At 45.0% G+C, this 14,311-nt stretch overlaps 1 protein-coding gene across 1 annotated transcript in view; it reads right to left on the reverse strand.

Moving 5' to 3' along the window:
- The window catches only part of Psd3 (pleckstrin and Sec7 domain containing 3), a 461,162-nt gene extending 449,061 nt beyond the window's left edge, over positions 1-12,101 (reverse strand). The window contains exon 1 of the mRNA XM_026395813.2: positions 11,265-12,101. Coding sequence (XP_026251598.2) covers positions 11,265-12,014 — 750 coding nt within the window. The 5' untranslated portion in view covers positions 12,015-12,101. The remainder of the gene's footprint in view (positions 1-11,264) is intronic.
- Between the last annotated feature and the right edge of the window lie 2,210 nt (positions 12,102-14,311).

Consider the following 14,311-nt stretch of genomic DNA (forward strand, 5'->3'; position numbering starts at 1 on the left):
TTATGCTTTTGGGGTACCAGGGATGGAACTCAGGGGCACTCAACCACTGAGCCACATCCCCAGCCCTATTTTGTATTTTATTTAGAGACAAGGTCTCACTGAGTTCTTAGTGCCTCACCATTGCTGAGGCTGGCTTTGAACTCGTGAATTCTCCTGTCTCAGCCTCCCGAGCTGCTGGGATTAAAGGCGTGCACCACTGCGCCTGGCATTATTCTTTATTTTTACCATAAGGCATATACTATTCCAACTGCAGTAAAGGCTGAAGAGGTCTTAATAATCAGCTAGCTTGAGACAGAAAGAGGCAGAAAAGCCAACCTGTGAATGATACAGTTTTGAACTAACATATTGTTAGGGGTGCCACAAATTTCTAACCCTCACTTCTGTTCAGGAGTCACAACGTCGGCTCCCAGCTGGATCACCTGCCTTGATTTGCTGTCCCAATCAAAATCGTTCATGTGTTTTAAAGCCAGATTGCAGCCCTTGCTGGGAGTGTCATTCAAAAAAACATCCAGACTCAACCTGACTCCCACCCCTGCATCCTGCAAGCCCTCGCCAAGAAACAGCATCAGACTCACTGACTTGGACCAAATTTATAGGACCCATTCCTGTGTTTCTGCCGTCTCTTAGCAACGTCTCGCAGACTAGCCTTATTCTATTGCCATCACTGCCTGCCACCTGGGAGAGGAAATCTTCCAGGATGAGGAGAAAGCTTAGATTCAGTGGGATGCTTCAGATTCTGTGGGATTCTACCACATTTCCAGGTGTCAACATGGAAATCTATGTCACATTTTTTGGTCCTGATTTCAAATCCTCCAATGCTGTATTAAGTGATGCATATGTTTTATGCTGACATAAATACTTCTTTTCATAACATATAATTATTTTCCATACATCTAGTTTACTATTTTTAATTTTTTCATAACTTTGGGTAAAAGATATACATTTACAAGCCAGAAAATTTAATTTTCAGGCTGGAAAACAAATTTACTCTCTATATGATCACAACATTGTTACAGTCCTTCACAATGAATTATGAAATTCATGCATGAACTCAAGAGAAGCTTCATAACTCAAAGGCTCATTACAGTTTTTTAATTCACTCAGCTTTTCCTTCTTTCACTCAGAGGGTCCTGAAGTCCATCTCTGCTGAGAATCTACCCCAGACTGAATGGAATAAAGATGGTAATTTCCCCCTTCAACTTATGAAGGACAGATGGCAACTTGCATGACATTCCTGTCTTTTCATCATCCCACTCTAAGCCTTCACTGAGTCTCACACTAACTACAAAGCTTTATGTTGCATTGTGTATAAGGGTTTTGTTGTTGTTGTTGTTGTTGTTGTGTGTGTGTGTGTGTGTGTATGTATGTGTTTTTTTAAATACCTCTTTGATATGTTTATCTGTCCTAAACCTCAAGTTTCTAGGAAACAGGAAAAGAGTCTTCTATCTTTGTTATATGTTTTTTTTTTAAAGTCGAAAGAAACCTTAATACATTAATTTAATAATGCATAGAATAACTTGTAGGCAGTCACAATATAGTTCCTGCATTTGCTTTTTTGTTGTTGTTTCTTGGTACTGGGGATTGAACCCAGAGGTGCTCTCTTTTAGGGGGAAGGATGAGGATTGAACCAGGGGTGCTTAACCACTGAGCAACATCCCCAGTCCTTTTTTATATTTTATTTAGAGTCAGGGTCTTGCTGAGTTGCTAAGTGCCTTGCTAATCTGCTGAGGCTGGCTTTGAACTCGTGATCCTCCTGCCTCAGTTTCCTGAGTTGCCCTTTTAATTTTTTTTTTTTTGAGATAGGGTCTTGCTAAAATGCCCACGCTGCCCTCGAACTTGCCATCCTCTTGCCTTAGCCTCCAGGGTCTCTGGGATTATACAGGTAGGTGCTAGCTGCTGCCTCCTCTTTTAATACACAGCTTCTATTTGGATTCATGTTTTGCTTCCCCCCAGGGTGCTTCCGAGGCTACCAACCGGAAGACAACACAATGAAGGAAGAGGGGTGACAGCCATCAGTGGCTTACAAAACAGTATGGGAAGATGCGGGAAGAACAGTGTGCAGAGAACTACATGGAAAATTCACTTACTAAAAAAGATTAAGGAGGGGCTGGGGATATAGCTCGGTTGGTAGAGTGCTTGCCTCTCATGTTCAATCCCCAGCACTGCTAAAAATAAATAAATAAATAAAATAAGGAGGAGAAAGGTACAAAATTTTTCTATTAGCTTTCTAAAATGGCATGAGAAGTAGGAATGATTTATTTAAGTCACAAATACTTCTTTATTTTGCAGATTGTTTAAAGCATGGAGCAAAACAGATTCTCTAGGAGAACAGTTGTTGGGGGGGGGGCATTATTTCCAAAGATTATTCACAATGTAGATTTATCAAACTAGGTCAACAGGCTTAGCCAAAGAGAAATATGACTGTAATTCTTTGGCTACGGGCCCACTCAAGAACTCCCTAAACCACAGAGGAAGACATTTTTGTAAAAACACCACTAAATTTATGACCACAAAGGTAGACTGAGTTTTATTCTTCTTTGGATTGATGCTCCAGCAGTGCCCACCACCCCTTGCTTGAGAGTCACTGGTTTGGATGGCCACAGGGTGCAAGGCTGTACTAGGGTGAAGTGTGGGGAATGATCTTCCCATTTTTCAAGTTTCAACTCAAATTCCGCCTCCTCTCATCACACAAATGAAACTATCCTTTCTAGTACCACTTCCCCTGTCCCTGCCGTCTGTCTTTTGTTCTGCCAAGTACTCCTCACAATCTGAAGGCATTGTGGTCACATCTTATTTAGTTTTCATTCTCCACTCCTACTAGAAAATAGAAGTGAAGACCTGGTTTGTCCTACTCATTGCTATGACCCCAGTGCCTAAATAAACACTGTGTATCTTGTAGTGGGTGAGCCATAAATATTAAATGAATGAATTCATTCAGCTTTCTATTGCTATAACAAACACTGGAGAAAATCAACTTAGAAAGAGAAAAGGTTTATTTGGTTCACAGTTTGGGAGGTGCCAGTTCATGATGGAGTGGATGCATGGCTTTGGGGCCTCTGGTGGGGAGGCAGCACATCATGGCAGAAGAATGCGTCAGAGCAAAACCACTATCCCCATGGCTGGGAATCAAATGAAAGGGAGGAGGAGGGACTGGGGCCTCACTGTCCCTTCGAGGGCACACACCCAGTGACCTAAAGGCCTCCCATTAGGCCTTACCTCTTAAAGGCTCCATTACCTTCCTACAGCACCAAGGGACCAAGGGTTTAACCCATGGGTATTTAAGGAACATTCAAGCTATCATATCTGTTCCACAAGTTTACAAATTCAGGATGTGTCTACAGGCCTAGAGAGCAAAGCATCTTTTCTGATCTAAATCATAAGGAAGTAATTCATATTAAAATTTCTGCCCTTATCTCCGGGGCATAACACTCAGCTTCTCACATGGAGACTTCTACTTCTTTACAGAATGAACAGACTTTCTTTATGTTTTAGACAAGTCTGTTGTATAGTTTCCTGGCCTGTGGTAGGCTGAGAGAAACATACTAGAATAAGCACACTACTCATAAGAGCACAAAGGGATGGGCAAACATGGAGGAAACTGAAAAAGGACTAGAAAAAACGAAAACAGCTCAGAGAGCAGAGTATTTGTGGGGGAGGGAGAGGCATTGCATATAGGAAAAAATAATCTTGCAGATCTAAACATGCCAGCAAGCAATATGTGCTCTTATAGTGATTGTATTTTAATCAAATTGTGCCATATATACAACGTCTAATGAAATGGAAAAGGAGTAAATAGTTCATGTGGATAAGACAAGATTTTATCCAAAATGTTATTTTTTAAAAACTGTTACTTTAAAGTGAAATTCAGTATTCTAAGAATTTTCTGTTGACTATATTAAAAGAACCCCCTCCCTCCTTCCTTCTTTCCTTCCTGTTTCTTTCTCCTCTTTTCACAGAACTAAGTATTAACCATGTGCCTCTTTTAGCTTGGACAGCTTAGAAGTTCAAAGCCAAGTTTGATTTTCATATAATCAGCTCCGTAGGACTTTATAGCCTGTGCTTTTGGGTTCTTTCTCTGGTCTTAGTCTGGTCTTTGGTCTTCACTCTTACATATTTTCCTAGACTTGATCTTTTATTATCATCTTTCTCTATCATTTTTATTTATTATTTGTGCTATTGTTTTAGGGCATCGGAAACCCCTTATGGAAGAAGATTGAGTATGTGTATTTTACAAAACTCTCTGGAGTCTTCTCTGCTTATGACAGGAGATAAATAGGCTGACACATCAGTTGTTCCTCAATGAGCAGTCACTGAGCTCCTGGCAGAGAAAATGGGATTTTCAAATGATAAAAGATCCTGAGTGCCTGGATAACACCCTGGGGCTTTTTAACCTCATAATCTACTGGACCTGGTAATTGGAAGGTTAATATAAAAATCATACATCCTGAAAATTGAAAGTTAAATTCCAAAAAATTAAAATCGACTAAATATAATCACAGGAAATATGCACAGCACACAGGACAGCCAAGAAAGTTACAGCTGCGATGACTTCAAAATGAAGGAGGCTCAACTTCCTGAGGAGGCACTCCCTCCGCAGTCATCCAGGAACAGCCTGCTATCGGGCTAGGGTTCAGTTCTAGGAGGCAGGGTGACCCCCATGGAGGAACGTGGCCTCTCTTCACTGTTGCACTTATTTGTTCTGACTTTGGGGATGCTGAGTCAGGGATGCCCGTGATCTGATGTTGAGGGGAAGAGACTACAGGTAGAGCCCGCGATGGTGATCTGTTGGCCACACAACTCGTCTGCATTCCAGGACCTACACGTGTGTAAATCTAGTCGCATGCTATGGTCACTAAAAATCTGCAAGAAAAGCAGTCTTTGAAAGAGAAAAGTTGGCACATGTCTGTAATCCCAGCCATCAGGGAGACTGAGACAGGAGGAGTGCAAGTTTGAGGCCTGCATTGGCAATTTAGCAAAACACTGTTTCAAAAAAAAAAAAAAACAACAAAAAACTTTTTAAGGGGCTGGGAATGTAGCTCAGTGGTTAAGAATCCAGATACTGATAAACATCTTCCCAAAGGCCATACATTCTATTTTTTTTTTTAAAGAGAGAGAGAGAGAGAGAAGAGAAGAGAATTTTAATGTTTATTTTTTAGTATTTGGCAGCCACAACATCTTCTTTTGTATGTGGTGCTGAGGATCGAACCCAGGGCGCACGCATGCCAGGCGAGCGCGCTACCACTTGAGCCACATCCCCAGCCCAGGCCATACATTCTAGATTCCCTAAAATCTAGGAGGGCTCAGATGGGACGTTACATAAAAGTAACTGGTTTATAATTTTTAGTTTACAACTCTCTGAAAAGAGTTTTGGGGCATTTTATTGGGCTGGCTGCCCGTACTCACTCCTCTCCTCTCCACTCCCCATCAATTTTTAGAATTGTCTCTTTACCAGACCTACATAGCAGAACCACCTTCAGGTCCTCAGCACACCTGATAGTGCTGTGTGAACTGCACCCACCTGTCCTCACTGTGTGTCCCAACCCACACTGGACCAAGGAGCTTCTTCCAAAGCATCGGGCATGAGGCCTATGGAATTCCAGTCTTCTCTGGACTGTTCTGGAGAGAAGGGAGGTAAACCTAGGAGTAGGAAGTGGAGGAAGCAGTTGTATAGAAAGAGAATATTGAAGAGAAGCGCAGAAGGCACAGTAAGGAGAGATGGACACATTGAAGTCCCTGGTTCTAGTTATCTGCATCTGTTTTGGGTTCTACAAGACCCTACATAAGTGTTATCCTTATAATGAATCCTGTTAAAAATTCACCTTGAGCCTTTGTGCCCTAAACTCTCAGACCAAACCTAATTTAATACTTGAGATTAGAAAATTGGGCCTATATTGGCATACTATGTTTTAAAAATGTATTTTAGTTTCTGTTTCTCCTTTGGATGCTGGAGAGACATCTAATTTTACCTATAAGGGAGTTTCTCAACACAGAGACTTCTCAATCCAATAGACTTTTGGAGATTTGCCACCAAAGGCTGTAGATTTGGTTGTCTTTTTATAAATACAGGCACCAAAGGTTTGGCAAGAACTGACTTGGAATCAATGGACTAGGAAGGGAAGAACCAAGACAGTCTAAACTTTCCATGTGACAGACATGGAATTAAAGCGCAGAATGAAGGGACTTGCGCTCCCTCAGCTACCTTGAGTCAGGAGGAGGGTCAGAGTCCCCCATCTCAGTTCCCAGTGTGGGAACTCTGCCACAAAGACATACACCTGTAAGGTTTTCCATGCACTCTCTGCTCTCTTCTCCCGATAGGTAGATTGAAGTGCTGAGAAACTGGTGATTCCTTCGGGGCAGCACCAATACATTGATATTGCCACAGGACTTCTGTGTGTGACTGTGGAAAGAAGGGATACAGAGAGAGGAGCACACAACGTTGTCATGGAAACACTAAGGCAAATCACCAGAAGGGAGAATTGAAACTCATTCTGCTATCTCAGGCTGTATTTATTCAAGTAATAAATCAAGACATCTGTGTCAAAACCAACACAGCGTAAAATGGAGTAAAGATAAGCCTTGCAACCCAATCAATACTGTCTTTCTAAATACCAGAATCGTTTCAAAGGGATGCTTCCCTGCACACTTATCCAGATCACTGTTAAAATCACACATAAGCGTTTGCGTGTGCTTTCTCTCTTTTCCAGTTTCTTTTGGAAAATTCTGAACTACTCACCAAGAAGGATTTCAATACAGAATTATCTAGCCTATCCTTTTATGAGTGGAACAGTTTCTAAACTTATGGCAGGTTAGAAAAGTGAAACAGGCCTGGGTAAAGAAGTATTTACCCCAGAGGAGGAAAATGACCATTTCCTGGGGCTTCAGTAGACCAAAGGTCAGCATTCAACTCACAGAAGAGAATTATTATTATTATTATTATTATTATTATCATTCAAACTAGAATCTGGTCTGAAAAGGAACTATCAATTGGAGAGCAGGCAGTTTGCAATACTAGTCCTAAAATTCTGCATGGGCCTTGGTGTTCCTACTGGAAGCGGGCATGGAGTCTGTCATACCCCAGAATTCCTAGCTCCCTATTGAAATCCAGGTGCTTGTTAAGAAAGGAATGCCCACCTTGTATGGAACTGTCCTGCAGTGAAGTCTTCTGACTAAATAATAAATCTTAAGAGACAAGCAGAGTTAGATGAAATGAAATTGCTTGAATCCTTTTATTTCATTAAACAATTCCATTCCTTTTCTGGATTCATACATTCATAGTTACCGCCAGACGTCAGAACTCAGAAGACCTCAGAGAACACGGGAGATCAGCTAGCTTTGTTCAAGGAGTTGGCAGAGGCGACACAGCTCATTAGTTGACAGAACCAGAGCTCCTTTCTTTATCTCTTGGATCCCAGTCCCCACGACTTTTACTCTAAATAAAAACTTCCTACCCCAAATTTATGTCCTTTACAGATTAATATTTCAGGTACTGTTTTCATTTTAAGGAGTAACAATCCAGGCCACAGAGAGTTAAAACCTTTTCTCTAGTCTGCTGGACAGGGTCTGCTTCTAGGGAAACAGACCTACCCTGCATTTCCATTTATTAGATTAATGATGATCCTTGTCTCTCTCTCACATACCTCCAAGAACTCCTGGCCTGTCCTGCTCAGGTCCCTGATTTCTAAACCATGAACACTCCCAGAAGCTGGCAAGGAAAACTGAAAAAGTCGATCGGTTATGAAAGGGGAAGGGAAGAAGGAAGAAAAAAATTAAGAGGTAAAATTCTGGGGAAATCCTGTGAGGTTTGTAAACATGGCATTTTGAGGAAAATTTTAAGGAATACATTCATTACTAACTTCCTAAAGCCAGTTATAGAGCAAAAGTTACTGCTATTTTAAGATATGAACTATGTAAGATATGAAGATCTAGTTTTTTTTTATATGTGGAAATTTCCCAGAGTGATTGTAGAGGTTTTATTGTTTGTTTTGAGTTGTGTCTTTTATCCTTATTTTCATATCTTTAGTCCCAAACTCTAGTCAAATGTTGATAGTTCCATGGGCTCCCACAGAGGGGCAGCAGGACATGGGGTCCAGGAGATACTTGGGGCATGCTCTGGTCCCAGACCAAGGAACATCTTCTGATTTCACATTGACAGACCGACATGGGAATGTGACGGCCTCAGATGGCATCCCCCTGCGCTGGAACTCCACGTCCTTCAAACCCAGACTCCACTGCTTCTGGAAAGCCCGTGGTGTCTGTTCCAAACCAGTCCCTAGACCTGCTGTTCCTGTGTGTGCTTCTCCCACCCTCTCCACCAGGGAAATGAGGAGTGCAGTGTGGACCTCCAGCTCCCAGATGCCGGTTACCTTCGAAGGAGATTTCGTCAGAGGCAAAGGTAGTGGGAGACAGCAGAGAGGCCAGGCGCTGGTCATCATATAAATGAAAAACCAAGTGATTTAATGCACTGTACTCAGTCCTTATGATACTTGGAAGGATATAAGTCAGAAATTTTCACACTGGAGCCAATGGGTTTTTAACACTGAGAGATTTAAGCTTGATCATTTGGAGTTCTGCAAAGAAAAAAATTCACTCTTCACATGCAGACTTTCTGTTGAGAAGGTTGACACAAGGACCTCCATCCTATGGTATGCACATAGAATAAAATTTACTTACATGTAACCAACATTTTACTTTTCGTTTTTGGTACTGAGGATTGAACCCAGGGGCACTCTACACTGAGCTACGTCCCCAGTCCTTATTTATTTATTTATTTTTTAATTTTGAGAAGGGTCTTGCTAAATTGCCCAGCTTGGCCTTGAACTTGTGATCCTCCTGTGTCAGCCTTCTTAGTAGCTAGGATTACAGGTAGGTGTGAGCCACTGCACTCAGCCAATCTTTCACTTTTTTAAATATAGCTGATCACATTTTTCTTGAAAGTTTCCACGGTGAGGAATCAAGGGTCTCACCATTCATAGTTGACAATAAAATATTTTTGAAAAATATTTTTTAGGTATTTTTTTAGCTGTAGATGAACACACAGTATCTTTATTTATTTTTATGTGGTGCTGAGATCAAACTCAGTGCCTCACGCATGCATGGCAAGCACTTTTCCACTGAGCTATAGCCTTAACCCAACAATAAAATATTTTAACCAGCATTTTGATGCTCTAGATTCCAAAACATGAACTATTGTGCAATTCTCATGAACTAATTTTTTACATCAGGTGTCGGGGGCACCTTAATCTGCCCAGGGTTGGATAGATGGAAAAACTATCTTTGTTGATTTTTCTACTTTTCCTAAAACTTAATGTGGGACCGGGTTACTGGGTTCATAAGAGTTGTAAGGCAGTTAAAGGACTTGTGAAACAGAGGCAACTCATCTCACAGTTCCTGTCCCCATGGCAAAGGGAGTCATGCCTGTTCAGCAAGGTCAAGGAGCCCTACTCCTTCACCAGGCCCTGGAGTCACTATACTCACACTGACTCCATGGCTGGAGTCCCATAGGTCTTGCTTCCCCTCTTCAGCAAAACACAACTACAACTGGTCCCTTTCACTGCCCCAACACTTTAGTGCACAAATCTCCATGGCAACCTAGGAGCTGGTACATCATCAGTGCTTCCAAGATGGAGAAACTGAGACTCAAGAGAGCTCCAGTGGCTAGGACTTAGATTTGGGGCTTCTAGCTTTGTAAATGGGAATTCTGCAATCCTTAGTGTAGGTGAAATCAATATCTGGGGGCCCATTTACACAGGGGGTTAAATGAGGCCGCCAAGGACAAGTTCTACATTCCTGCACCAATTCCCAAAGCACCCCTCCCTAGGGAATGGCAACAGCTGTGAGGCTTCGCCCTTTGCCCTAAGGCGGGAGGGAAGGGTGGGGGGGAACATTAAGTTTTCAGCCATCAAACAGTATTAAAAGTACACAGACAGCTACTGTATGACCCCCCCACATCCAGAGACTGGACTCTAACACAGCAGTGTGTCATTCCTCCTAAATCCCTGTAGGAAATGAGAGATACAAGAACGAGGATGGAATGCAAGCTATTTCTCAAGGAAGCGTGATAGTATCACTTCTTCCAAGAGTTCCCCTCTGGAGAGAATTTGGAATCTTTCTCCCCGATGCTTAACCGTGGCTGTTGGGACCCTCCATTAAAAAGACAAATGGGGAAGGAGTGATGGTGTGCATGAGTAGGTCAGAGAGCCACCGGGTCTGGATGAAGTGGCATCCCCCTCCCCAACTCCCTGACTTCCCTGAGAGCCCCCTCCATGCCAGCCTTCCATGTACACCACCAAGAGTCCCCTTCCTGTCTCATTCCATTAACCCCAACATACACACTCACGCACAAAGTACAGCAGCATGTTCTTGCAGCTAGGTAAGAAAAGATGGAGGCATAATTGGAAACTTGGAACCCCCATTTTGAGAGTTGTACACCTGAACTCGGTGGAGAGGGTGGGCTTTGGCACCATCATGATGGGGGCGGGTCAGAGATGCAGAGACTAGTATGCTAACAAAAAGCAGCAGGACCGTGATGGGAGGTAGAGCCCAGGGGAGCGGAAGTAGACCCTGGAGACCATACGGAGTAGCCTTTGCCTTTCCTGATGGGAACTGGAGGCTCGTGCCCAGGGAGGCATGTCCACTTGGTGGGGGCTGAGGATGGGAGGGAGATGTGGGCCCAGAATGTGCAGTGTTCCAGGCTGTGTTCTAGTTCTGGAAACCCTCACGGCTCACTGAAGCCTCCCTCACTGTCCCCAACGTCTACCACGGAAGCAGGGTTTGCTTTTGCCCTTATCTTTTTGGAACCCTCCTGACCACATCCCTTGTCTGAAAGTGCACTTGTGGTGATGAGGACTAATGAGCTATGAGAAAGCACCCAGCATGATGGCCGGCACCTCAGAGGGCCTCCAACATGTCTCTGTCCACCCTTGCCCTTCCCCTGGTCTTCCCCTATAACGTAGGCATTTCCTTATCCAACTTTTATCCCCACTTCTTTGGCAGAGATCTTGGGAAACAGTAATTCATTGTCTCTTTCCAAATGGAAGGTTTCCAGGAGCTGGGAAGGTGGCAGAGCCCCCAGGAAAGAGCCCAGATCAGGCCGGGGAGGGCTGAGGCTGGGGGGCACCTCTGCTGTCCATAGGCAGGTTCTCCACAGCAGAGGGAGACCCAGGGTCAGGACTGGGAGCCACAGAGGGCACGGCTGTCCTTGTCTCCATCTCCTCTGCTGAAGCAGCAGCTAGAGTCTGGGGACTTAGGCTCACACAGATTCTTACCTTGAGAGGTGGAGCCGCAGGTGGGGCCGGGGAGCTTGTGCTGATCTGAAGAGCCGGGCAGTATCTGTGGAGCTGTGCCCTTGTTGCCAGAACCGTGGTGCCAGCCTCCTCTCCACAGCTCTTTGGCAGCCCCTGGTAGGTGGCAGCACCTCTCATCAGCCCAGCCCTTTCACCCCTGTCGACAGTGTGGGCCCAGGTGGCCTGCGGAGTCGAGCATCCCCAGGCGTTCCTGGCCAGGGTGTCCATGCCCCACAGGTCCTGGGGCGCAGAAGAGACAGGCCAGTGCTGCCAGCCCACGGGGGGACTGCTGCTTCCATCGTTCATGATAGGAGCCGGGCTAGCAAGCCTGCATGACAGGGGCTGTGGACATGCGTGGTTCCTGGAGGCAGGGGCCAGGCAGTGCCTACAACGTGGGGATCTGAGGTGCAGGTCCTGGGGTTTTGGCTTTCCCTCCTCCTTCTCCTTCAGTGAACAGCAACCGAAAGTGGCTGGTTCCACTGTCCCAAGGCCTTCCCCATGCAGCAGGCTTGAAGGAGAAGCAGCTAAGCCCTGTGTGCGCCTGAGGTCCCCGCCTGCCAAGAAGTTTGTCCTGGGACTTGGGAAAATGTGTCCCTCCTCCAGGCCCCCTGGGGCTGCTGTGGAGGCTGCAGTGGCTGGAGACTGGGCGGGGAGAGCTCGGGCAGGGGGGGCCTGCAGCTGGATGAAGAGGAAGGAAGTTTTCATCTGCTGTTGCTGAGGCCGCTCAGCCATTTCCTCCAAGGGGATAGGGCTGGTCCTTGCCAGGGTCGAGTTTCAGAGCTCCGTGCCCAGGGATGCAGACAGCAGCAGCTGCGGGCAGACGTGACTCAGCCTCAGGGTTCCAGGGAGAGCCTGAGGAAGCCAACGGCACACCTTCAGCACCCAGGGGGGTCTCCGAGGAGGGGGTCAGGCCACGGTGTTGGCCACGGAGTTGGACCCTGGGCCTGTGTCACAGAGTCACAGAAATGCAGAAGGATGGAGAACAACCCGGGATGGGGGACTGGGGGTGGGGGCAGGGAGACTGGCCCTCTCACCCCTGGGTGTCTAACTGAATTCCTTTGGCTTAACTGCAAGTTTCCTCATATTTGAAATGAAACCACTGTTTCACCTAATTGTCTAACCCATTATTTGGCGTCTGACCTGTGAGACACTGTGTGGTTTATAGATGAAGCCTTCAGTAGACCCTGAAGCATACTTTTAATCTGCTTTGTCTGTATTTTTTCCCTTAATACCTTTAAGGCCTCTCTGGTAAAGAATGTAACAGACAGTGATAAACAATGTGAAGGTCTGCACGGAGCAGCTCCACTCCGAAGGCTGGTTACTTAGGAGCTCTCCAGGAGGAGCACACAGTGGCCCATCAAAATACCAGCTTCTATGGTTGCTGTTGCCCATGGGGAAGGCTTTGCGAGGTCGGGGCTTCAAGGGGTGATTAGGTCATGAAGGCCCCTTCCCTCGTGAATGGGTTTAAAGTGCTTATAAAAGAGGCTTCATGCACTGTTCAGTAGCTTGCCTTTCTGCCGTCCACCATGGGAGCAGGCAGCCCTTCTACCCTCCACCCAGAGGCTGGCACCTTGATCTTGCACTTCCCGGCTTCCAGAACTTCGAGAAATAGATTTCCATTCTTCACAGATGACTCTGTCTATAGTATTTTGTTATAGCAGCATGAAATAGGTCAAGGCACTTAGTGTCACCAAAAACGAAATAAAACTGGAAAAGAGACAAGAAAAAAGAAGATAAAAAAATATATATACAGGTTACAAATTAGTCTAGAGTTTTTTTTAATTATTATTTTTTTTAGTTGTAGTTGGACACAATACCTTTATTTATTTTTATGTGGTGCTGAGGATCGAACCCAGTGCCTCACACAACTCAGGTAAGCACTCTGCCACTGAGCCACAACCCCAGCCCTAGAGGGTTTTTTTTTTTTTTTAAAGATATTTTATCCTTTTTAACTTGCGAGAATAATAGCAGTCCTTTTCTTTTTTTTTTTTTTAAATGGGGATTATTTCTTCCTAGCATAGTCTGACAGATCATTGGAAAGTGTAATAGGAGAGAAAAGAACTCACCTGCAAATTCAGTTGAGTAATTCACTTTCCGCAGGTTTCTGTAGACTGAATAACTCCCGTGGTGGAAAAGGACCCTTCTGGGTCTTGTTCTGGAGGAGAAAAGAAGGTGGGGGTGAGAAAGTTCTTGTCTTCATCAATTTGAAACAGCCGGGCTCAAAGAGACCTGGGAAATCCTCCTCTGAGGCAAAGTGATCAGAAGGTTTCTGCTCTGTATCAGGCACCACGTGGAGCCTGGGCTGTCTCCTCTCGGTCCTGCACATGGGCAGCCTCACAGAGCAACATGGGAACTCTGGCCCTACTGCCACTGCAGGTCAGGGGGTCTTTGGAGATTCTCACATGGTGGGTGGGATCCTGTGTTGGCTTTCCTTTACACAGTTTTCTCATCCAAGGTGATGGAGGCTCTTTCCTCACAGAGTAAGGAGGGCCACTGTAATCCTTTATAGCAAACACTAACAAAGAGAAAATGCTGGTAAGACAAAGCAATATCCAGATGTCATTCTGTTGATCTGGTTATACTAATTTTCATCAAAAACCCTCCATGAGCAATATCTTGTCTTTTAAAAATAAGTTTCACACTCTCCTCTAAAAGAACACACTTGAACATCCTTGTCACTCAACAAGTACGAGTTTGTTGACAAATGAACTGTCGATAATGGAGGAGCCACGTCTTCCAATAGCACCTGATTCCAGGGGCAGGAACCAGCATTCTGCTTTGCTCTTGAGGTGCCTGTGATGGCAGGTGCCCAGTTTAGCCAGCAGGGCATGGCCTGGGGACGCAGGCGGCCCAGGGATGCAAAGCCCTCTATTCCCTCTTACTACAAAGGGCCCCAAGGAGGTGAGGCCCCTAAATGGCTCTCAGACAAGAAAGTGCCCCTCAACTCTCTCATGAATTTCCAACTGGAAGTTCCAGCCTCCACCTTCCAGATGAAATGAAGAACCAAAGCATCGATGGTGCTGGTGGGG

Source organism: Urocitellus parryii, chromosome 14 (assembly GCF_045843805.1).
Source record: "Urocitellus parryii isolate mUroPar1 chromosome 14, mUroPar1.hap1, whole genome shotgun sequence".
Taxonomy (NCBI): Eukaryota; Metazoa; Chordata; class Mammalia; order Rodentia; family Sciuridae; genus Urocitellus; species Urocitellus parryii.